At 35.1% G+C, this 25,164-nt stretch overlaps 1 protein-coding gene, 3 non-coding genes and 1 pseudogene across 9 annotated transcripts in view; 1 reads left to right on the top strand and 4 right to left on the bottom strand.

Annotated features, from left to right (window-relative positions):
- LOC135748974 (connector enhancer of kinase suppressor of ras 3-like) overlaps nt 1-16,604 on the top strand; it is a 67,801-nt gene extending 51,197 nt beyond the window's left edge. Inside the window, exons 13-25 of one of the 6 annotated variants that reach the window (XM_065267306.2) lie at nt 856-1,109; nt 4,453-4,490; nt 5,723-5,765; nt 9,922-9,975; nt 10,085-10,124; nt 10,285-10,454; nt 11,619-11,692; nt 12,260-12,331; nt 12,419-12,480; nt 12,566-12,663; nt 12,774-13,116; nt 13,206-13,402; nt 16,038-16,604. In XM_065267306.2, the coding sequence (XP_065123378.1) occupies nt 856-1,109; nt 4,453-4,490; nt 5,723-5,765; nt 9,922-9,975; nt 10,085-10,124; nt 10,285-10,454; nt 11,619-11,692; nt 12,260-12,331; nt 12,419-12,480; nt 12,566-12,663; nt 12,774-13,116; nt 13,206-13,402; nt 16,038-16,235 (1,643 nt within the window). In that variant the 3' untranslated portion in view covers nt 16,236-16,604. Of the gene's footprint in view, nt 1-855; nt 3,497-4,452; nt 4,491-5,719; nt 5,766-7,185; nt 7,440-9,921; nt 9,976-10,084; nt 10,125-10,284; nt 10,455-11,618; nt 11,693-12,259; nt 12,332-12,418; nt 12,481-12,565; nt 12,664-12,773; nt 13,117-13,205; nt 13,403-16,037 lie in introns of those variants that run through there. The other 5 variants (XM_065267305.2, XM_065267307.2, XM_065267308.2 and 2 more) reach the window with 5 other exon arrangements.
- A 799-nt stretch (nt 16,605-17,403) lies between these two features.
- On the bottom strand, nt 17,404-17,485 carry trnas-aga (transfer RNA serine (anticodon AGA)). The gene has a single exon. It is a non-coding gene; the product is annotated as a tRNA-Ser (tRNA).
- A 1,365-nt stretch (nt 17,486-18,850) lies between these two features.
- trnak-uuu (transfer RNA lysine (anticodon UUU)) lies at nt 18,851-18,923 on the bottom strand. The gene has a single exon. It is a non-coding gene; the product is annotated as a tRNA-Lys (tRNA).
- A 709-nt stretch (nt 18,924-19,632) lies between these two features.
- Nucleotides 19,633-19,704, bottom strand: trnah-gug (transfer RNA histidin (anticodon GUG)). The gene has a single exon. It is a non-coding gene; the product is annotated as a tRNA-His (tRNA).
- A 689-nt stretch (nt 19,705-20,393) lies between these two features.
- Nucleotides 20,394-25,153, bottom strand: LOC135778398 (uncharacterized; annotated as a pseudogene).
- Between the last annotated feature and the right edge of the window lie 11 nt (nt 25,154-25,164).

The following is a 25,164-nucleotide window of genomic DNA, read 5'->3' as shown; positions in this document are numbered from 1 at the left end:
TTGAAACTAGCAAAAGACACTTGCGCCGCAGGAAGTCTACCACGTCTTTGCATTGACTTATCATGTAAATCACAGGTTACAATAAGGCTACAAGTGAACTACACCACTGTCTCTCCACATCAACGTCATCACCACCAAGCATCCGACAGCTCTTTTTAACTTTATTATACACATTTTAAAAACATGTTTCATGATGAGGATGAATCTTTGTTGGGATTTGTGCCCATATTGCGTTGTTTTTGAGATCCTCATGCGTGTTGAAGTTAAAAGTCCCTGACAAAGTCTGTAGTCCCATGTAGCAGCTTTAAAAAGTCACGAAAGGGAATATTACTGGTGTGTTTTATATTGTTGAGTAAAATGTGAAAACGTTAACCCAAGATCTTGTTTAAGGAGTTTAAAACCAAAACCTCTGTTCCAAATACCAATTGACTTTGGGACAATGGAACCAGAAGTGCCAAAATGCTAACACGCTTCCATTTTTTGTCTACATAAATACGTCATCCCTTCGGCACTCTATTCTGTTACTATTAATAAATATAAATAACATTGTTATAAATATTTTAAAGTATTTTTGGAAAGCATGGTTGCTCAGTAACACTGCTGTGGGGTTTGCATGTTTTTCCCATGTTGCTGTTGGTTTTCCTAAAGTATTCCCAGGGTGAATTGCGATTCCCAGGGTGAACCTTTTAATAAAGCAAAGAGTCACTCATTGTACTTTACTGTGAATGGTGACCACATTAACCCACACACTTTTATACCATACTGCTTGAATATTTTATTCTCAATTGAGAATGTCAAATGTTAGATTTATCAAGTTTGTTTTTGCAACATTTAATGAAATCTTCTGGTGTCTAGGTGAGGATCTGCTTTACAGATACCTAAGCAACGAACGTATACCAACTATCACAGAAGAATCTCCAGGCCCTGGATCATCGTATAAATCAATAGCAGAGACGCCCGCTCGCGGGGTCGAGTGCAGACAGAATCACAGATTCATCTTTAGTACAGACCTACACAACAGTGCCACCATCCCTTATCACGAGGACTTAATGAAAAAGACCCCCATGACATCATCACCCAAACGTCCCTCTGCGGAGCCTTCACTACTGGTCAGTTGGATCACAAGACTTAAGCTTTTGACTCACTAACGCGTCAGCTTGCCGTCTGCCCCGGGTTCCCTGTCTGTCACCTCGGTGCCTTTGTCCAGCTCTGTTTCTCACGTCCATCTCCCTTTCACTGTCTTTCTCTTGGGATTTTTCTTTGTGCCTCTTATTTACCCATAATGCTGCTGGACTAGATTGCCTTAACGCGCTTAAAATTACTCGACCTCAATGAATGTTTGGAAACACATTTTTGGGGAATTCGTTTTTGTCTTTTCAAAACCACATCAGAAAACAAAATCAGGTTTGAAATCCTAAGCTACAGTATTGATTTGTATATAAAGTCGTTTAAAATCTACCTCTGCATAGTTTATGGTTTGAAACCTAATGCAAATCCAAAACACAGCTGAGAAGTCATTTGAGTATTTAATAACTAAACCCCATGTTTTTCCAAACGGTTAAGTCTCAACCATCTCATTTCTTATCTAACAAATTACAGAGAAACAAATCATGTTGTTTCTCAACTTGTCGCTTTTGTAGATGCATAACTTGCAATAGATTTCAGGATTGGAAACTATGAGTTTGAATATTTATGTGTTACAAGAAAGTTGTGTAAGTTATTTTAATCTTTTTGTGGTATTGTGCATTGCTTTATTTGGTACATAACACGGGCAATTTAACAAGCCTGATATTTTCCTGGATGCTTATTACATGTTGAAAGCCGTGGTTTTGGGGAATGTTAGTGTTTTTCCGCACATCTTCATTAAAGGGTTAGTTCACCCAAAATGGAATGTCATCATTTACATCCATGTTCCAAACCTGTATTTTCCCTTATGTGGAAGTGGGACACAGAGCATCCACAAAACTTTATTTTATAGATCATCTCTTGAATAAATAAGCTTTCCATTGATGTATGGTTTGTTAGGATAGCTACTATTTGATACAACTATTTGAAAATCTAGAATCTGAGGGTGCAAACATTTTAAATATTGAGAAAATCGTCTTTAAACCCTTATCTGCACTGTCCCCTTGAGCGGGACACTTTAGTTTACTTTAATATTTTGTATGTGTGCATTTTAATCTTGACAAACTGTCCATCATTGGAAAGCTCTAAGAGTGTAGATTTCATTTTTTTCCAAAACATTTTAGCGGTAATAATAATGCAGTGACAGTAATTTATTAATTTGTGACAAGAGCATGCAGCAAACTGTTGACACCTAGTGGCCGCTGTTGGTAAAACACAAACCAGATTTTTTTGTGATTTTAAAGCGCACCTATTGTCTGATTCACGATTTTACATTTCCTTTAATACTTTCAACTCCAGACACCTCGGTGAAAATCTTTAGAGTGTCTTTTTTTAAAACAAGACCAAGATTAAGGGCCGGGTATACTTTCTCTCCGCGTCCGTCTCGTGCGCAAAAGGTACACTAGGTGCGGATGGCCGTGTTCGACTCGTAAGCAATACAAATGATTTCTTATTCAAATTATTACTCTACCAGGCCGTTAGGACAGCACTGATTCACGACATTTACAGTACATTAAAAAAATTATGATAGATGTAGAAAAGTAGCGGCAAACTACTGCACCATGGCAAACAAAGTTTAGAAACAACAAGAACACAAAGAACAGGAAGCAAACATTATGGTGACGAAAATGCTCCAAAGCTTTTTGTTCTTGGAAGAAGTGAAAATAAAAGAAGAAAAGACGATGTGCAAATATAATTGTTTGTAGTGGAGTGTCCTGTCTTAATATTTTCTCGCGCATGCGCTGTTGTACGCATACTGTCCGCGTGGTCTACAATTTTGGGGTGCACACGGCCGACCGCAACCCTCCTGATAACGAAAATGACGCCATGCGGACTAGTATATATTTGGCTTTAGTGGTTAAAGTCGTCCAAATGAAGCCCTTAACAACATATATTACTAATAATACAACAGTCTCATTTTTGGGTGAACTACTCATTTGAAATGAAAGCTTTCTTTGATACAAATGATTGTCGCTGAAAAATCTATGCATGATTTTTGCTTATTTGCCTTTGCTGAGATAAAATCTCATTTGTAGTGCAGGTTTACTAGCAAGTCATTGTGTGAACCCAGAAACATTTCTAGATGTGTGCACAATAATAACAAATAAAACCGAGCGTTTTTGCTTTATTAACCTGTCAAGCAGTTAAACCAACGTCAATCATGGGCCATGTTCAGCTTTAGCAGTATATTGCTTTGACTTGAGAAATGATCCTCATGTTTTATAAAACACTGAGTTTACAAACAGTTTTATTGCAATTTCTGAATGACACCGTATTAAGCATTTGTGCTTTTCATTGGTTGTTTTTGTACCGTTTTTGCATTTTGTACCAAAGCAGTGAAATCTGTCCATTAAATGTGCTGTTCTAGATATTTGATTTTGTATTGTCTTTATTTAATTATATGGTTGTTTTAATTGAAAATCAAAGTTGTTGGGACTTCGTATACCAAGTATGCAGCAGAAATGTTGACATTGAAGGAAAAACTGCATGAGATGATGAAGACCGAAGCACAAACTTTTTATTCAGGCATCACATATTAAGTAATTTTTTCACTACATACAATCTTAAATGTTTATTAAATACACAAAAATATGTTTATAGTACAAGACAGGGTTGTAAAAGTAGTGAAAGATTACAATTAATTGTGTCCGCTTTAAATAAGCTTTAGTTAGAAACAAGCAATGACGTTCACACAACATGAATGAATGCAATTTAACCTTCTTGGCCTCCTTTTCCTTTAACTCACTTCTGTGCTTTTTCTTCACGTACCAGCTTCTAGTTTCACCTAATTCCTTCATAACCGAATGGTTTCCTGCTTCACTAAACCCAATTGTTTGCTGAATTAATATTTTAATTGAATAAATGCATTGTCCTGCTGTATTTTTGTATTCATTGTGCCAAACAAAATTTTGGAGGCTTGCATTCAACACTTTTGACCTTTAACACTGCATCTTCTAGCTTTGCATGTAATGTGATTTACACAACTTTATTCAGCATAAATTAAAATCAAGCCTGTTTTGCCTTTGATGCATGGGAATATGGGATGAATATTAGGGTTACAGTGTCTATGCAAATCGAATTATCATACAGTATCTGTCATTTCTGTCATGTGATATCTGAGACATATCCTACTATTCAGAGATCAACTGTAGCTATTAAGATAAAAATCATAGATTCAGATGTTTTAGATGAACAATTTCTAGTGACTAAATGGCCACAAGATGCAATGTTTTAAATGATTAACCATAATGCGGCTAAAACAAAATCTGTAAGGATCAGCTGTCTTTCCCATGTTAAATGATGTTAAATCTTTATGTCCTGCCACAGGATCGTGATTGGACTGCCAATAACAAATTCATCAACAGGTGGGTACAGAGTCAAACTGTCTGCTGTGGTGACATTAATACTTTCTTCTATATAGCAATATTTAACTATGTAGCTAATTCTGAGGCTGTCACCAATTGTCTATTTCAAATAAAAAAGCAATGCACATCCATAATGAAACAAAGAAATTGGCTTAGAATAACACGGCTTTAATCATTTTGCTACTTGTAAACGTTACTTTGTATACTGTGCTTACAGTTGGCTCTTGCGGCTAAATATTAAATGTTCCTTCATTTGTAAATTGCTTTGAATAAAAGCCTCTGCTAAATGAATAAATGTAAATGTGCAATGTTATGCAACGCGTCTCAAACCAGAGCAGATATTTTAGTGCTGTATATGATGGAAAGCCCAGTGCTTAGCAAAATAAACACCTAAATATAAACGGTATGTTGATAATGCCACACAGATAAGTAATGTGGCCCTTGCCACATTAAAAACAAACTGTGTTGGTTAAAGGCATCACCTGTCCTATATGGACTAAACTAGTGTAACTACCCAAATTAAAGGAAAGACTAAAGACTTATCCGTTGTGTCTGCTATGTAAAGAGTTTTTGTTATCAACTCAACACATTATAGTTAAATGTTAAATGTAGTAAACCATCCACCAGCTATAATGCATCCTTTTAGTATTAAATGCTTTCTATAAAGCACACACTTTCTGTGGCTTTTAAACCTCTATTACTATTTTATACATTCAGCATACATAAAGTAAAAATAGATCATGCATGCATCTTAATAACAGTTCATTTTTTCCAAGCCTTCTGCATAATGTGCTTAAAACTGCTCAAATGTTCACTGAGCAAACAGACACAAAAACTGTGTTTATTCTCATAAATCACTGTGTATATTTACCAAGAGCAAAAATTGATTGATTTAATACATTTAGGGCGGTTTCCCGGACAGGGTTTATCCTAGTCCCAGACTAAAATGCAAATTTGAGCTGCCTTAATTTAAACATCTGACGTAACATATATCAGTGTCACTGTTTTGTCTCAAGATGCACACCTGTATTGTTTTAGGTAAGGTTTGTTTGTAAAAACATATAACTAGTCCTGGATTAATCTAAACCCTGTCTGTGAAATCGCCCTATAGAGTTTATATTGTAGTCACTAAAACTGTTCTCATACATTTCTTGCTAAGGTCCTATAGCATACATTTTTTTCATATTTAACATGTCTGGTCTTGCATTAAAGCCAAATCATCTCATCAGCAGGTACAGCAGCGGTGGCGTCCGATCCTGGTCTTTCTCTCAGGCGGTAAGAATCACATCTGGATGTTTTAATGGAAAATGTGAACTGAACATTTGTGCAGATGATTTATTTAAGTATAAAGACTGAATGACAGACCTAAACTATATCCATCTCTAACTCGCATGCATTTCTTAATTATTTGTATCAATAACCAGATTTCATCCAAATATTATAATAGCTTCACTTTTAAAAATAAAGGTCCAACACAAAGACCTTCGGTTTGTTTGGTAATGGTATAGTTCCGTAAAGAACATTTAACATCTGGAGAACCTCAAAAAGTTGAACAAGAAAAGGGAGCTGTTAATGGATCTTTAATTAACATTATTGGTCTCTCCAACAAAAGTAATGTATTACTTCTGGATGAATGATAAATTCACATAACTCTGAAAAGGAGAGCATTGTGAAACAATGACTGATGGTAATGCTGGTGTCAGGCACCTCCAGGGTACTCGGTAGGGAACACTTCTGTAGAAGTAGCTCACGCTTTGTCCCTGACACACTATGAGAGAATGCATGAGAAGAATGAATCCTCTGTCCTGCTGAACCCTGAGGGGATTTAGTTAAGTGCCATGACAATCACCTGTGCAGAACATGCTTGGAAATTATCTTCCAGATTTTATCCCATGAACTTTGGCACTGACAATCTGATAGTATAAAGCTGGTGGTAAAGTTGGTTAAGCTTAAGTTAAAAGCAACGAAATACATCAAGTCTTCATCACTGTGCTAGACCTCATCCACAACGTTAGCATCATTCATGAAAACGGGCGACATCTACTGGTGAATTATGGAAACTAACGTTTATTAAAAATTTATTTTCTCGTCTAAATTTATATTTTTTAAGTTATACCTTATAAAATATAAGGAAGGAAATAAGGAAAATATCCATTAGGAAAATTAACCATGGTTTTACTACAATTAAACAAAAAAAAACATGGTTACTGTAGTAAAACCATGGTTACCACAAAATAACCAACCATGGCTTTCAAAAATCATGTTACACTATGGTTAGTGTAGTAAATCAATAGCTGATAGTAATCAATACACCAAAAAAAAAAAAAAAAACATGATTACTACACTTTAACCACAAAAAAAAAACATGGTTAATTTTCGTAAGGGATATTACGATAAAATAGCCTGTTTTCCCAAGACTGAAAAATCTAAGCATTAGGAAGCAAATAGGATTATTCAAGCTTTATTTAAAAAATAATGCAAACTGGTTATGCGGAGCTGTCGAAGTAACACAAAAAGACGATAAAATTTAAATAAGTTGGACATAAAATATGTTATATGATTTTATTAAATATATATTAAAATAGTATAACTGCGATTAGCAAAGATTTAATTTATTTTTACCAGAGGCACGTGTCGAAATCTTATTTTTTACGGTCTTTGGTCAAACCCGAACCGATGGCATGTGACGTCAGAGATTTACCTGAACGCACCTTTAGTTGTTAAGAGATTGAGGAAATATGCTGCAGATATCCCATCCCGGCGTGTGTGTGGTGCTTTTGTATGTTAAATAAGAAGTGGTGCTGGTGGATGTTTTGAAATGTTCTTACGTAAGCAGAAGTCGAATTTATTTCTCTAAAATAATCCGTGTGCGTTTGCAAAACCCCGATGCCGGAGGACGCGTGCATTTCATTTCAGAAAATAAATATCACCGACGATCCACCAGCTCAGGTCTGTTAAACAGGTAATATATGTTAATAAAGTAGTTATTTAGGTTACCAGCTGGTAGAGTCAGACTGGGAGAGTTTACCTCAGTTGTTTTAAAGACAGACAGCATACGTCATGCTTTAACGTATGTTCATCTCATGTTCTTGTTTATATGGAAATAATTTAACTTAGGTGAATTCCATATGGGCAAATTTAATGTCCCAAGGCAAAATACCTTCTTACGTGTCAAAACAAAGCGTTTAAAAGTTACTTTAATATAATGTGTTAATCTGCTGTGCTGTCATATTGTAATAACTAACATAAAAAAAGAGGAAAGCGTTGAAAGTTTGAGGAAATTGAGCAACGCATAGTTTCAGTGTTTTTCCTCCACGCACACTGTTATCATGACATTACATTCATCATTTTCTCGTGATTTGAGTCACAGGACGAGACTGTTATATATTATGTTTAAGAAATAACTTTTACATGTGTTGAGGTGACTCATTATTAATCAATTTGATTTCTTTTACAGTGTACTAAACTAAAGTTATTAAATGTTATTAAAGGTATTAAAAGTAATTTACCTTGACGATGTCTTGTAAATGTGTAACTTTAAGATGGATGTCTTAACAGAAATGCAAAATATTATATATATTATATAACTATATTATCAGTGGTGTATAAAGACCCCCTTACATAGAAGATGCCATTTTGCCCCGCCATGTTTCTACAGTAGCCCTAAACAGTCAAACTCTAAAGAGCGCATTTCATCACTACGTTAATTGAAATGACGACGTGTTTGTCTTGTCGCGGCTACCATAGCTTCTCTATTTGTATCAAATGGGAGGAGGAGCGGTTCTGTTAATGTGTTCTGTTTTTAGATTCATGGTGCAACGCTGTGCCGTCCGCTGTGCGACACCCTTAAATGCCGCTAAAACCTACACACTAGACCTTTAAGTACATGTACTTAAAGGATTAGTCCATTTTCTTAAAAAAATCCAAATAGTTTACTCACCACCATGTCATTCAAACTGTTGATGTCTTTCTTTGTTCAGTCGAAAAGAAATTATGTTTTTTGAGGAAAACATTTCAGGATTTTTCTCATTTTAATGGACTTTAATGGACCCCAACAAGTAATGGTTTTAATGCAGTTTAAAATTGCAGTTTCAAAGGACTCTAAACGATCTCAAACGATAAGGGTCTAGCGAAACGATTGTCATTTTTGGCAATAAAAATAAAAATATGCACTTTTAAACCAAATCATGCATTTTTAAACTCAGCGCGACCTAACGTAATTGCGTAGTGACATAGAAAGGTCACGTGTTACATATATGAAATGCACATTTGCGGACCATTTTAAACAATAAACTGACACAAAGACATTAAATAGTATCATTCGACATACTACCGTCTGAACGGTCTTCTTTCTCCACACTTGTAAACACTGGGGCGTAGTACCGATACGTCATCCGTGACCTCTTTACGTGATGACGTATTACGTGAGGTCGCGATGGTGCATCACAGGACCGGAGGAAGACAAGAAGTTGTGGTTTAAAAGTGCATATTTTTTATTTTCTCGCCAAAAATGACAATCATTTCGCTAGACCCTTATGCATCGTTTGGGATCATTTAAAGTCCTTTGAAACTGTAATTTTAAACTGCATTAAAACTGTTAAGTGTTGGGGTCCATTAAAGTCCATTAAAATGAGAAAAATCCTGAAATGTTTTCCTCAAAAAACATAATAATAACATAAACAGAAAGACATCAACATTTTGGATGACATGGTGCTGAGTAAATTATCTGGATAATCCTTTAAGTACATATAGTACAGGTCAAAATGACTTAAAATTATTTAAAATAATAAAAAACAAGCTTTAAAATAAGCTAAAAGAACTAAAAAAAATTATTGATGTTTGATTGGTTTTGTAAAGAATATACATTTGTCAAGTTATGTCAAGATCTTATATTAATGTTGTTGTTGAAAATAGGGATCCTTAGCTTTGTTATGTATGTAAAGATGTATTTTTTAGGACCAGACTGAACAGATGTGATTTGATTACGTCCTTTACTCAATCAAGGAATAGTTTATTTAAATCTAAACATTTTGTTATCATCTGCCACCTTCATGTAAAGTAATTTATATAATTGTAATGAAAACGAAATTTCAATGCGAATTTAAAAGTAGGTACTGAGACATGCTTAAAACACGACACAAAAGTAAAAATGATTTCAGTCAGGTGCAGAATCAAATATCAAAAACTTTTCCCAACGATTGGAAAGATCCACAAACTATTCATTAGAAATCCAGTTGATTTTTAATCAATACAGGCAATTTAAGAACAGGGTGTGGATCTTTCCTGTTTTTTATTTTCTTTTGTAAAAAAGCAACAATGCTTTTTGCATGCAATGCATTTAAGATACCACAGAGCTGGAATAATTTTTGGGTGCATGATGTGTATACGTGCAATGTGCATGTTTAATGTGTCTGCTTTGGTGTCTTTACAGGCCTCCTTCCCCATTTCTCTGGCTCCTCCTATAGCCACTGATGAGTACAATCCAGTAATTATATTATTTCCTTCCTGATCTTATTGTATAGGAGTTTAAAACACATGTCACAGTAATACCTACTTGTCTTTAGGATGACATGGTAATAGCTGTTTGTCTTTAGGTGTCACTCAGACATAAGCCAAAGAAGAAGAGCCGTAGAGGTACGGGCCATGTTTCCTCAAATGTTTGTTTTTCTATTGGTTAGCCCCTTGGGTCACATAAACAGACAGGAACACACAATGTGTATGAAGAAATCTCTAGTTATTTCCTAATATGACACAGCACATCCAGTCAAAGCTGAAATGATTTCCTTTTTAACAGGAAGCCCCAGAATGAGCAGAAGGAGAGTTTCGGTGAAAGATCTCGACCCTGTGGACCATGAGGGATGGTTATATAGGAAAACACAGGGGAAGGGGTTTCTGGGTATCAAGTGGAAGAAGTATTGGTTTGTGCTGAAGAAAACCTCTCTTTACTGGTACACAAATCAGATGGTGAGTCACATGTCTGTACTTTCTCATCATACTCAATACTGGTTATAAAAGGTCAACATGATTTTTCAATCACTTTTGAGGATTTCTTTATCCTTCCTTTACATCTTTGTAATAAACGTATTATTAAGGCTGTCAAAAGATTAATTGCGATTAATCACATACAAAAGGAAAGTTTGTGTTTGCATAATATATGTCTGTGTGTGTGTACCGTGCGTATATGTTATGTATATATAAATACACACACATACATGTATGAATTTAAGAAAATTTTATTTAGGTATATATAAATATACATGTAAATGTTTCTTAAATACAAACATTAATGTGTGTGTATTTATATTTATTATTATATTATATATATAATATAAAATAATTACACACAGTACACACACACACATATTTATGCAAAAAACTTTTATTTTGTATGTGATTAATCGCAATTAATCTTTTGACAGCCCTACTTATTATGTTATATTTTTGTCTCTTTTTCTCTTTAAATGTATTTTTTGGTGTTTAAATGTAAAAAATGCTGTATGCTTTGCAGTAAGGTTGTAGTTTTTAATATTAGTTAATGCATTGGCTAACATGAACAAACAATAAACAAGTACTTCTGCAGCATTTAGTCATCTTAGTTCATGTTGATTTCGGCAGTTACTAATAATTTTTTAAAATCAAAATGTACAAAGTTACAAAGATTTAACAATGCTGAAATACATTATTGCTTGTTGTTAGTTCATGTTAGCTAATGCAACTAATTTTAACAACTACAATCTTACTGTAAAGCGTTACCACCAGTTTTATACATTTAAACATACAAAAAATTAAGCGCTGGGTTATTTTCAACCCACCACTGGGCCAGAATGGAAAATCCCAACCTGTTGGATTGTAATTTAACCTGTGCTTGGTTGTTTCAACTCAAAATGCTGTTTTTGTCGGGTTAAATATAAATATTTCTGTGTTAATTTAACTGGTTGGATTCATCCATTTTTTACTTTACACCAGGCTATTGTAAAGCGTTACCAAAACATTTGTGTGATGTTATTATAAAATTGTGGTGTTGTCAAGTTTCGCTGCTAAGATCAATGTTTTAAATATATATATAAATAAATATAAAGAAATGAGGGATTATTCAAACCCAGATTTTGTTTTGTTTTTCATCTCCAGGCTGAAAAGGCAGAGGGCTTCATAAACTTGACAGATTTTGTAATTGACAGGGCAATGGAATGTAAGAAAAAATTGTAAGTGGTATTTTTATTTCTTTTAATTGCGTCATTAATTTTAAGCATTTTTATGAGCTCAGGGTTTTTTTGGTAGCCAGACATGCATTAAAGAGATATTTCACCCAAAAATGAAATTTCTGTCATCTGAATGAAGAAGATATATTGATAAATGATGGTAAGCACACAGTTGATTGTAATCATTGACTTCCCTAGTAGGAAAAACAAATACGATTGAATTCAATGAGTACTATCAACTGTGTGCTTACCATCATTTATCACAATACTTCCATAATATTTGTTTTCCTACAATGGAAGTCAATGGTTTTAATCAGCTGGGTGCTCACCATCATTTATCAAGACAACTCATACTGGTTTACAACAACATAAGGGGGAGTAAATGATGACAGAATAAATTTTTGGGTTAACTATCATTTTACCTATCCTCTTAAAGTGAAATATAGTATACCGTAGTTATTTCCTCCACTGTTTTTTTTCTCACACTGATGTGATCATAAAGATTACAAAATATTTTTATCTGAACAGCCATTAACCCATTTTCTTTCTTGTATCCTTGTGATCTTGCAGTGCGATCAAAGCTTGCCACCCTAAAGTCATGATGTTTTACTTTGCTGCAGACAACAATGAAGACATGAACCTGTAAGACCGAACGCTGGCAGTTTTATTTACAAAAGTTACAGGACTGTTTTGCATTATTCATTAATATTGAACATCTTATGGTTTCAGATGGTTAAATAAACTTGGCCTGGCATCTATTCAGTATGACCCCACAGACGGTCATACGGCTGGTGAGAGATCATGTACACATCCAGTGTTTCTTACAGTATTAATTTATTCATTTATGTTTATTTAAGTTGATTTATTGAATTACAGAATGCTACAGTGAAGCCAGTGATCATGAAGATGCTGAATCCCCTAACATTCCCCCACCACCATACTGTGTGAACGGTCCAATAGACACCGTACACGAGGTAAGTTCACACTTGTTGAGGTCCTAAAACGTGCCTCCTTTAAAATTTACACACTTCATCAAGATTTCATGTTGCAGTATTGATGCACTATGATGTATCCTACTATTTAGGGAAGTCTTCCACCTCCGTATTCTTCGCCCGTTCCCAGTGAAGCCACCGGTAGCCTCTCCTCGCCCGTCAGTACCATGAACTCTCACAGCTCTGTATCCTCTATAGCCAAGCATAGGCAGTCTTGGCTAGATCTTGTATCCCAGGCCGCCACTACAACTGGAGAGACTGTGGTCTGTTCGGCTGTGGTCCATACAATAAAAGAAGCTTCACAATGCAGTGACACTACTGCACCATCTCAAGACCCACTTGGCTGTTCATCTAACACACCGGGTACCGAGATCAAGAAGACAGAACTAGAAGAATCAGAAATGAATCAGACTTCAGATGACTCCAGACATAAGAGTAAGTTAGATGGGAGCCATCTTTAAATGGATTTGACCATCAATTGCTGGTTACTACATTTGGGTGATTTCTCATTGTAACCATTCTAGATGACCAGGATGCAAATGATGATGATGATGAGCTGGAAAGATTATACTTGCATTTAAAAAGAGCCAGCCTGTCTCCAACTGGTGAGCGGAAGCCATCGTCAAAATGGGAATTACGAGCCTCGTTTATAAAGCGTAGCAAAAACCAAAAACTCAATGAGAAGATACATACCATCAGAACCCTCAACAGCACACTAAAGGTTAAACTTTAAGCAGAGGAAATAATCCTATGAATATTTTATATTTCGCTTATTACATTAGATATAAATTATGCAAATAATTACCCAGCTGTCTTATGCCTCTTCATTTTATGTGTGACCCGTGTTGCGAGAATAAGTCATAATGATGATGTTTTTATAAATGAGTTCTTTAGATTTTGATATTGACTATAAAAAAAAACTTTAAAATGATGAATAATTTTTTGGAATCTGACAAAAAAGTTACAAAGCTACACATGTTTGAAGTTGAATTTTGAGAAAAATTTAATTAAAGATTTTTGAGTGTTCAAAAACAAAATCACACATCCATACCTTAAAATCACTGATAAAACTAATAGATTTAGCACACAAAGTCAAAAACAAAACTACACTGCAAAAAATGATTTTCAAGAAAAAAAATTCTTAGTATTTTTGTCTTGTTTTCAGTAAAAATATAAAAAAATTCTACGATGCTTTTTCTTGATAAGCAAAACGACCCAAGAAAATAAGTCTAGGTTTTAGACCAAATATTTCAAATTTAAGTGATTTTGTTCATAAAACAAGCAAAAAATCTGCCAATGGGGTAATCAAATTCTTCTTGAATTTAGTGTTTTTAAGAAAAAATTTTCACAATTTTTTTGCTTGTTTTATGCACAAAATCACTTAAATTTAATACATTTTGTCTACAAACTAGACTTATTTTCTTGGGTTGTTTTGCTCATCAAGAAAAAGCATCTTAATTTAAGAATTTTTAGATATTTTTACTGAAAACAAGACAAAAATACTAAGAATTTCTTTTCTTGAAAATCATTGTTTGCAGTGTAGGAAAAATCTATATTTTAAACTTTTTCTTTCTTTTATTGTTTGATTGACGTTAAGACAAACAGCTTTAAGATCTACTGTAATGAAGGATCTAATATAATCTTACACATCAGATCCCCAACAGTTAACCAAACATTCACTTAAGACATATAAGATATTTTTAAAACTGTAATTCTGTTTATAAAACAGTTAGTTTCAATCCTTAATTCTGATTGGTCAATAGCTGTGCTTTATTCGTGATAAAATGCGGCTATGACTGCTTCACCCAATGCTTTTATTTATCACTCCGCTTCACGTCGTGCCTAAAAATGCCCTTCAGCCGTTACTTATTCACGATACAGCACTTGCCTCGAGTACCTTATAGCTTTTATAAAGCGGTTACCACACAATTAAAAAAAAATTTGTTGCAACTTTCATGAAGTTAAATCAATAAAACATTCCTTCCGCTTGAAAAAAAATTGTCGCTGACCATGAACAACACCGTTCCAATGTGTAATATGCATGAAAGCTCAAATAAAAACAACAAACCGTTCTCAAACTGATACATGTGGTTGCTAAGGGTGCAGTGATCAATAAAATTGTTGGGTGAAGCACTCATAGCCATGTTTTACCGTGAATAAATAGCCTCTCGAAATCGACATTTGCCTGTAGCTCAAAATTACACTGTGCACATTTTGACTCATTTTGCCAGCACGGGTCACATATGCTTGCCGCCAAGTAACAGACCTTTCTTAGTATTTTGTCTTGTTTTGTGCAGTTACCAAAACAAACTTTAACTAAGATACATTTATTTGAGAAGCAATATGACCTATCATAGTAATCTTGTTTTCTGTACAAAATGAGAAAAATGTGTGAGTTTATGCTTTGACCTACCCAGTCTCACAAGGTTTCGTGATATTGTCATGTAATTTTTTTAATTCTTTTTCATGATATTATCACGAATTTCCGCGTTTTTTGTGATCATATAACGAATTCCTGTTTTTGTGTGATTAAAACGTAGTGGTTACTCAACTGCTTTTTCCTATTTTCAAACCATTGTCGCTTCGGTTAAGGGTTAGATTTGGTGCTCGCATTAGAATGTCACTTTATACATTGGTTTTACTATTTTTTTCTGAAAATAGAAAACAGGAATTCGTTATACGATCACGAACAAACGTGGAAATTCGTGATAATATCACGAAAAAAGAATAAAAAAAATATGTGACTACATCACGAAATTGTCGTGAGACTGGGCTGGCTTTAACAAGAAAAAATATGGGCCTCTTAATAAGTAATTCATTCAAGTTTTTTATCTTGCCTTTTTGGCGAATATTTTTTCTTATTTCGAGCATAAACTCAATTTCAGTGCATTATGTATTTTGTGTTTTTGCCACATTTTTAACAGAATATTTGCTTATTAATATGTGTGATCGTGGACCACAAAACCATCATAAGGGTCTTTTTTATTGAGATGTATACATAATCTAAAAGCTGATTAAATAAACTTTACATTGATGTATGGTTGTTAGGATAGGTCAACGTTTGGCCGAGATACAACTTTGAAAATCTGGAATCGGAGGGTGCATAAAAATCTAAATATTGAGAAAATCGCCTTTAAAGTTGACCAAATAAAGTCCCAATTTTGACCCATACAATGTATTGTTGGCTATTCCTACAAATATACCCATGTGACTCATGACTGGTTTTGTGGTCCAGGGTCATAATAAGCATGATGTCAGCCACTCTGCTCTTTAAACATTGGCATCTATTTTTGAAAATGGCATCAACTATTAAAACAATCATCAACTATTGTTTTTTTTCTCTCTTTTTGATTTAGGCTAAAGAAGCAGATCTACTGATTTTAGAGCAAGTACTGTCCGACGACTCTTTAACTGCTGTTAAATTCAGGGAGTGGAAAGAAAACAACGCTGTCCTGTTACAGGAGGTCATTCTGAGCCAATCCCTACAGACTGAACCCCTAAAGACCCCTGGTACCTCAGCTGTGCCCCCCTCCACAGAGACACAGCAAAATTAAAGTGAAATTTCAAATAGGTTTAATGTACAAAATAAACTTGTTTGTGTGTTGAAACGAAGACTACTATTACCTTTAGTTATCATTTATTAATTTTTGTTACTGATCAGTATGTTACTATTAGGTTGCTGTATAAGGTTATTTGTTGAGTGCCAATTTGGTCTCAGTTTTCTGTATTTGAACCTTTTAGGACATGAAAAACCATAAAGTGATCTTTATTATTCATTTTTTTAGTCTACATGCAGTGCAAATGTGTTACCCTGGTAATAACTTGAAGGGCTGATTACAGTATGTAATCTGTATAGTTTTTCATTTTTGATAGGCTTGTAAATAGATCTGTTTAAATATTTATTAAATAAAAGTATGATGTCAGTTTGGGAAGTGTCATTTCTTTTTATTATATACATCCAAAAAAATATTTTCACAGTTATAAAGCAGATCTTAATTATTTAAGGTCTCATAATTTTCGGACTATTTGCTTTGTTCTGGAACAGAAATTAAATTGTTATAATTCTTAGAATACCTTCTTGGCTCATTTGGCTTTTACATGACAACACTGCAAAAAATTATTTTCAAGAAAAAAAATTCTTAATATTTTTGTCTTGTTTTCAGTAAAAAAATCTTAAATTAAGATGCTTTTTCTTCATGAGCAAAATGACCCAAGAAAATAAGTCTAGTTTGTGGACCAAAAATATCAAATTTAAGTGATTTTGTGCATAAAACAAGCAAAAAAATCTGACAATGGGTTAGGTAAAAAAAATCTTGAACATTTTTCTTAAACACTAAATTCCAGAAAAATTTGCTTACCCCATTGGCTGATTTTTGTTGCTTGTTTTATGCACAAATTCACTTAAATTGTATATTTGTTGTCTAAAAACTAGACTTATTTTCTTAGGCCATTTGCTCATCAAGAAAACACATCTTGATTTAAGAATTTTGGGATATTTCTACTGAAAACAAGACAAAAATACTAAGTAAGAAAGTCATTTTTTGCAGTGCACTTGCATGTCCGATGTGACTGTTTTTCTGGTGAAAACAAACAAATACATTTACATTAAAATGCCATTACGTTATCTTCTTCAGGCACATTCTTTCTTTTTTTTATTACGAAGCTCACAGATAAGTAACACAATATTCCAAAATTGTTTTTATTTCACTTTTGAAAAGCGATCGTAGTCGGCAGGATTCGAACCTGCGCGGGGAGACCCCAATGGATTTCTAGTCCATCGCCTTAACCACTCGGCCACGACTACATGACGTCAGGTCGGAAATCTGTTTTCTTTCTCCGTCATGAACGAAAGAAGCTTGCAATGAATCTGTCAACTGATATTTAATTACAAATTATTTTTTGTTATAAACATAAAACACAAGTACAAAACGTTACATGTTCCTGTTCCCTTTAAGCTGCTCACGTGCGCGGCCGCATGGCTTATTGAAGGCGCGTTCAGTAAAATTTTAGCCTGTGGACAAAAACATAATATCTGAAGTAAGTTATAGACAGAAAAAGCATCATAAAACAGGTAAATCATATATAGGCACGTTTTTCTTTCTTTAAGAATCTTATTTTTAGAATCAGTGCAACCCGTTTGTTCTGAACACGAGCTGCATTATCACATAACTTTATTTAACTAACTCTTAGTAATAAAACACACACACACACACACACGTGACTCTGGATGTCAATGTATCAGATGGCCACTAGATGTCCTCATAACTTCATATATGTATAACACACATACAATATGTTACACCGTTGTTATATTTCTGAGCTTGGACGGGTGTTCAGATTTGTTATTGCTAAAGCGTTAATAAGTGACACACCGCGTATTGTTATAAACTGTCACAAAACTACCGCGCGCATTTAAAATTAATGAAACGCACGTTGTGATGGTGTTTGGTTCAAGATTCAAAGTCGGGTTGTATTGAAATCCGCCTGTAAAAAGTTGCCCCGAAAAGAAACCTTGGACTCGTTGTTCTCCTGACGATTATCCACGAAAAAGACAACGGAATTATATCCACACTACACTGCAAAAAAATGATTTTCAAGAAAAGAATTGTCTTGTTTTCATTAAAAATATATAATAAATCTTAAATTAAGATGCTTTTTCTTGATGAGCAAAACGACCTTAGAAAATAAGTCTAGTCTTTAGACCAAAAATATCAAATTTAAGTGATTTTGTGCATTAAACAAGCAAAAAAAAAAAAAAAAAAATGGGTAAGCTATTTTTCTTGATTTTTTTTTTAATTTAGTGTTTAAGAAAAATGTTCAAGATTTTTTTGCTAACCCCATTGGCAGATTTTTTTGCTTGTTTTATGCACAAAATCACTTACATTTGATATTTTTGGTCTAAAAACTAGACTTATTTTCTTGGGTCGTTTTGCTCATCAATAAAAGGCATCTTAATTTAAGAATTTTTAGTTATTTCTTACTGAAAACAATTTTTTTCTTGAAAATCATTTTTGCAGTGTGTGCCATTCACCATGACCTTTATAAACTGAAAGCCCAGGTTCAGGTAAATGTGTAATTGTCCATCTCACAGTAAAATGAAAATGTATTACACTGCAAATACCTTAAACAAAATCTAATCCAAATACAGACGAACAAAACGAGCAATCTTCGCCCGAACAGGGACTTGAACCCTGGACCCTCAGATTAAAAGTCTGATGCTCTACCGACTGAGCTATCCGGGCTCGCGCCTCCATTTAGGGTCTGACGTCTGATGGCTCCTATCCTATGTCTGATACGTTGACATACAAGCATGGAATTTCTTTATCATGACCTGTTAACTATCCTTTGGTCTATGCATGGACGAAGTATTCTCGAGTGCCAGAATGAGCAAGTGTCTTCTAAAAGATTACGTAAAAGCTCTTTAAGTGGAGAAATCTTGCTTCTCCTTGAGACACTTCTGAGGAAAATGCCGCTTTTTCCACGTCACCAGTAGAAACACTCGACAAAAACGTGACCCTGGCCTGAACATATGTGACAAATAACGTTACATCTTGTTTATGTGGCATTGAGCAAAACGTGATTGTTGTATTTAATGTCATTATTAAAAAAATAAAAAAATACATGCTAAGTTAACTTAAAGTCAGTTTTTGTTATTTGCTCTTTTGTCCATAAAATCATTCTCGAAAAACATTTTGTGAAAACATTACCTCAATATCTTAAGGACTGATTGCACGCCGAGGATTGAAATTAGCGCGACATCAACGATTAAAGTCACTTTTAATCTCATAATTAAAAACGTCAAAACAAAAAAAAATCTCTTTCTCATTAATCTTGTAAAACTCTTAAGAGACTGACAAAAAATTGCCAAAGCTGACTGTATTTTAAATAATTCTGGCGGGGGCATCCAGCCACAAAAAGGGCAGCAGTGGGTTTAGAACCAGAAGAAATTGCTGCCGTGACCCGGATTCGAACCGGGGTTGCTGCGGCCACAACGCAGAGTACTAACCACTATACGATCACGGCGTGCTACCAAGCCATGAAAAAACACCACGTGCAAATCTGCCTGACTACAGCGGTCGTGTAACAGAGATGGCAGCATATTACAAGACAGAAAGGCATCCAGGAACGTCCGAATCCAATGTTTGGTTTACTTCCTGAGATATCTTTATCGTCTTGTCCCACAATTCTATGCATGTGTATATTTCATTTTTTACAACTTTTGATTGCATTTCTAGCAAGAAATTAGGATTGTAGTTTTCAAATATGGGATAAGTTATCACAAACTCAAACCGAATTCCATTACACTGCCTATGAAGGCTGTTTGAATGTGTTTCGGATACAGCCAGTTTCTGCTGTACCTGCAGTTTCAGGACCACAATTCCATGACCCTGGTTTTCAAGCCACGTACCAAACTGGAGGCCGTAGTTTTAGGACAGAAGTTCTAAGACCCTGGTGGCAGCGCCAACTTTTGGATAACTAAAAAAAACTGCAGTAAACCAATGCAGTATTTCCACCAAATACTAACAACTTACAGTTTTAAAGGTTTCATCCAAAATACTACTTTCTGTCGTTTATGCATCTTAGTTTTTATTCTTAATCATTATAAATTAGCTCATTATCAGGTAAAATAAAGATTGAATAATATGCTATGGCCATCTTAACCAGTTATTTCAAAGGGTGGAGAACAAACCAAGAATGACTTTGGGGGCAGATTCAAGATAATATATTTAATAAAAAAAAAACCAATAGACACTAAAAGACAACAGTGAATTCATTATAATGATAACGATAAAAAATATAATTTTGAAAATTATTTTATATTTAAGACAAAAGCGGAGTTCACACCATAACTATAACAATAAAGATACAACGAACAATATCATTGGGATCACTTTCTTGAGCGATTTTTCCCCAACTGATAAAAGATAAACCATTGACAGCCAATCAAATCGATTTGAACTTCAAGTGCACGCGCAATTAAAATGACAGTGGAAAAGCTCACTGCGGAGGTCTATAACATAAAATGACCTCAGGTATCCAGCGCTGATGCAGTTGCTGTGAAATTCACTATGTAATGTTTTTTTCCTACCACACTGATTACGCCAAAAGTAAGATATTAACTTAGATTACACAAACTAGATTCACTGTTTAGACTTACACGAAACGGAGCGTGTTAAGGACATGGTTACCCACTGTGTAAATGCAACAACAACAAAGTATTTACATATTCAGTGACATAAACAATTGCAACAGTTTTTAATACAAAAAATATCCAATAAAAGTTAATGTCATTAAAGGCAAGTATTTGCTCGAGTGCCCAGCGCGTGAGCGAATTAGCATAAAGTTATCGTTATAATGTGGACACTAATATATTTATCGTTATAGTTATCGTTATAATGTGAACAACCCTTAAGAATATTACACCAAACACCCTCTTTTGCCCATCTTTAATCCAGTACAGCTTTATGGAGCATTTATACACATAGAGCATTTATGAAGTCTTTCACCTGTATGTGTTCTCCGGTGTGTAACTTAATGTTAATGCCCATTAAAACTTTTCCCACATGCCCTACAGTGATGAGGTTTCTCCCCTCATCATGTGAAGTCTCTGATGAACTCTGAAATGAGATGGATCAGAGAAGCTTTTTCCACAGTGAGAGCAGATGTAAGGTTTCTCTCCAGTGTGAATTCTCTCATGAACTTTTAAGGAACCTGACTGAGTAAATGTCTTGTTACATTGAGAGCATTTGTACAATTTTTTACCTGTATGAGTTCTCTGGTGTCTCACTAAATATTCACGACGATCAAAACTTTCCCCACAAACACTGCAGTGATGAAGTTTTTTCTCTTCTGTGTGAACTCTCTGATGAACTCTGAAATGAGATGGATCAGAGAAGCTTTTTCCACAGTAAGAACATATGTAAGGTTTCTCTCCAGAATGAATTCTCTCGTGGACTTTTAGGGAACCTGACTGAGTAAACGCCTTGTCACACTGAGAGCATTTGTAAGGTTTTTCACCTGTATGAGTTCTCTGGTGTGTCACTAAATGTTTACGCTGATTAAAACTCTTCCCACAAACACTGCAGTGATGAGGTTTCTCTTCAGTGTGAAGTCTCTGATGAACACTCAGGGTACCTGGATCATAGAAGCTCTTACCACATTGAGAGCAGACGTAAGGTTTCTTCCCTCCTGTGTGAAGTCTCTGATGAACTCTGAAATGAGATGGATCAGAGAAGCTTTTTCCACAGTGAAAGCAAACATAAGGTTTCTCCCCAGTGTGAATCCTCTCGTGGACTTTTAAGGAACCTGACGTAGTAAACGTCCTGTTACACTGAGAGCATTGGTAAGGTTTTTCACCTGTATGAGTTCTCTGGTGTCTCACTAAATGTTCACGATGATTAAAACTCTTTCCACAAACACTGCAGTGATGAGGTTCCTCTTCTTTGTGAAGTCTCTGATGAACATCAAGACTTTGTTTGCTGCTGTAGTAATTGCCACATTGAGTGCAGTAGAAAGGTTTTTCTCCACTGTGTCCCTTCATGTGGCCTTTCAGCTGAAATAAGAACTCAAAATCCTTCCCACATTGCTCACAGTTAAACGGCTTCTTCTTCGTCTCTCTTTGCTCTTCTGAATGAAGTTTCTTCTCTTGAGTTTGTGCTGTCAGTCGCTCTTCTGATGTTGAGGACGTTATTTCTCCATCACAACATGATTCACTCTTCACGTCTGAAAGAAACACAATACAATTAAATTTGCTTTTCACTTTCATTTACACAATAAAGGTTAAATTGAGATTCTGAATCTTTTTCTATATTCAAACAGAGACAGAAGACAACTGTCAGTCCTGTTATTACAGCTGGGTCATAAGGCTGCAAAATGATTAATCATGACTAATTGTTCGGAGAAAAAACTTTTTATTTACATCATATATGTGCAATTATCTGATGGTCTAGCCCATAGTTGGGTAAAATTGAAAGGCAGCCAGTAAATGTGACCCATGCTTAATGGCCGATATATGGCCTTTAGTCTTGCGCATGCGCTTCACAACACACGTAGAAGAGTAGACAATGCTGAATAAAGTCGTTTTTGTTATTTTTGGACCAAAATGTATTTTCGATGCTTCAACACATTCTGACTGACCCACTGATGTCACATGGGCTACTTTGATGGTGTTTTTATTACCTTTATGGACATGGACAGTATATCCGACTAAATATAAAACATCTTAAACTGTGTTCCTGAAGATGAACGGATGTCTTACAAGTTTGGAACGACATGAGGGTGGTCATTAACTCTTTCACCGCCAGCGTTTTAAAAAAAAGTTGCCAGCCAGCGCAAGCCTTTTTTATGTTTTTCACCAAAGTTTAATGCCTTCCAGAAAATGTTCTTCTTTAAATATATAAACATACAATATACCAAATGAAAGAACAGACCCTCTGCTTTCAAACAAAAAAAAACCGTTTCATCCTACCTTTAGTGGTTCTTTTGCAATCAGCTTTTGAATATGGGTAGGTTTTTGCAAAAACACCATATTTTGAGCAAAAAGCAAAAATAATTCCATATTTGTGACGGACTTTTCATAGAGATCCCATACAGAGCGATCTTTAAAACAGACACGGACATGCAGCCGCTTGCCATAGGGCAATACTTTCCGGGTTTAAAAAGTTGCGGAAGGGCGCCACCTGGTGGATAATAGCGGTATTGCGGAAAGACGGAAAATCTCGTCATTGGCGAGGAAGTGTTTTCTCTTAATTGACGAGATATTTTGTCAATGGCGGGGAAAGAGTTAATGCCATTATTTTCATTTTGGGGTGAACTGTTCCTTTAATGCAGCACGACGCGAAGCAGAGTTACACCGCGAGTGTGTATTAATTTTCAAATAATTCAAAGGACTGGAGAGTTACCCATAGATATGTATAAAGGCTAGATGTCTCGCCCACGCTGCTGGCCAATTGAGTGGAACATCCGCATTTGGCGGCCATCTTACCACAGGCAGCTCGCTCACTCATAGCATTGAGTTTTAATGGTGCAGGTACTTTTAAATGACCATAACTTGCTTCATTTTTTTACCGATTTTCAAACGATTTAGTTTGTTATAAACGTCAAAGATGTACCTATGACACTGCATACTTATACAAAAAAAATCATGAAACATGTTAAAGCATCCAGAATGATAGCCACATTAATAACGTTTGTAAGAAACCAAACCGTTTGAAAACTGGTAGAAAATTGAGCAAGTTATGGTCATTTAAAAGTACCTGCACCATTAAACGCAATGCTACGAGTGAGCGAGCTGCCTGTGGTAAGATGGCCGCCAGGTGATAATGTTAGAGACTCCGCCGTTACACATCTAGCCTTTATACATATATATATATGGAGTTACCACAGACATTGCTAAAAGACAGGTTAGATGTGCATTTTACAGAAAAAGAATCAATTATTCAGAAAAAAGCATTTAACAGCCCTGTGGTATAAACATAATTATTATACAAAGTACACAAACATGTAAACAAAATTTTTTATTCTGCAAACGATAAGTACCATTCATTTTTTGGTCTTTTGGTTCGCGAGTTTGTGACTTAAAACCCCCTTTTATAAATCATGTACTCAAATGAAAAAAAGGTAATAAATACAACAATAATTGAGGAGACATACCTGAGAGAATGAACTCATCATGACCATGATTATAATTGTCTTCATATTCATCTGCTGTTTCTGTTTTTATCTCCATCATCAGGTTCCTGCAGTCATCCAGTTGTTCTGAACACATCTTCAGTGTGGTCTGCAGGATCTGCTGCTGTTCTCCAGCGTTACAGACAAAATCCAGAGACTCTGTGGAGCTCCCATCAGTCAAATACACTGAAGATTCACAACAAACCACATCCACATCCTAACAACACACATAGTAAGATTATAATGATTTGATGTTGTCTGATTCAGGTAAATGATGTTTAAGCTGTACAAACCTCTCTCTTCAGTCCTTCATCTCCTCTTAACCTCAGCTTTGTCTCCAGTAACGCCACCTCTTTCTTCAGCTGAGAGATTTCTGTGATGAAATCCTCAATATCCAGCATAGACAGATCAGTTCCTACTGATTTACAGCACAGCACATCCATCTCATCTCTCATCATCAACATCTCAACAAATACACAGAGACAAGACTCTGTTTACATTCAGAATAGAAAAACGCTTTTTTTTCTTTAGTGTGTTTATCGGCGGAGTAAATAGCGCCCCCTACTGTACTGGAGAGAGAAGACGCTTAACGCTGCTGCTGCTTCTAGGATTTAATGGCGTTTGGCAAACAAACTGAAAGGTTAATTCCCGGTAAATTCTACTGACAAGGAGTGTAAAGCGCATAATGGAAAGGATGCTAGAGCTACTCCTCTGAAATAAAAATAAATTGATTTGTGTGTGTTTTTTGACACACAAAAATAAAAGTGTCTTCAAAGTTACTTCTAAGTTACTACTATGTGATTTATAAACGTG

The sequence above is a fragment of the Paramisgurnus dabryanus genome, chromosome 17 (assembly GCF_030506205.2).
Source record: "Paramisgurnus dabryanus chromosome 17, PD_genome_1.1, whole genome shotgun sequence".
Classification (NCBI taxonomy): Eukaryota; Metazoa; Chordata; class Actinopteri; order Cypriniformes; family Cobitidae; genus Paramisgurnus; species Paramisgurnus dabryanus.
This window is presented reverse-complemented; position numbering and strand designations above follow the sequence as displayed.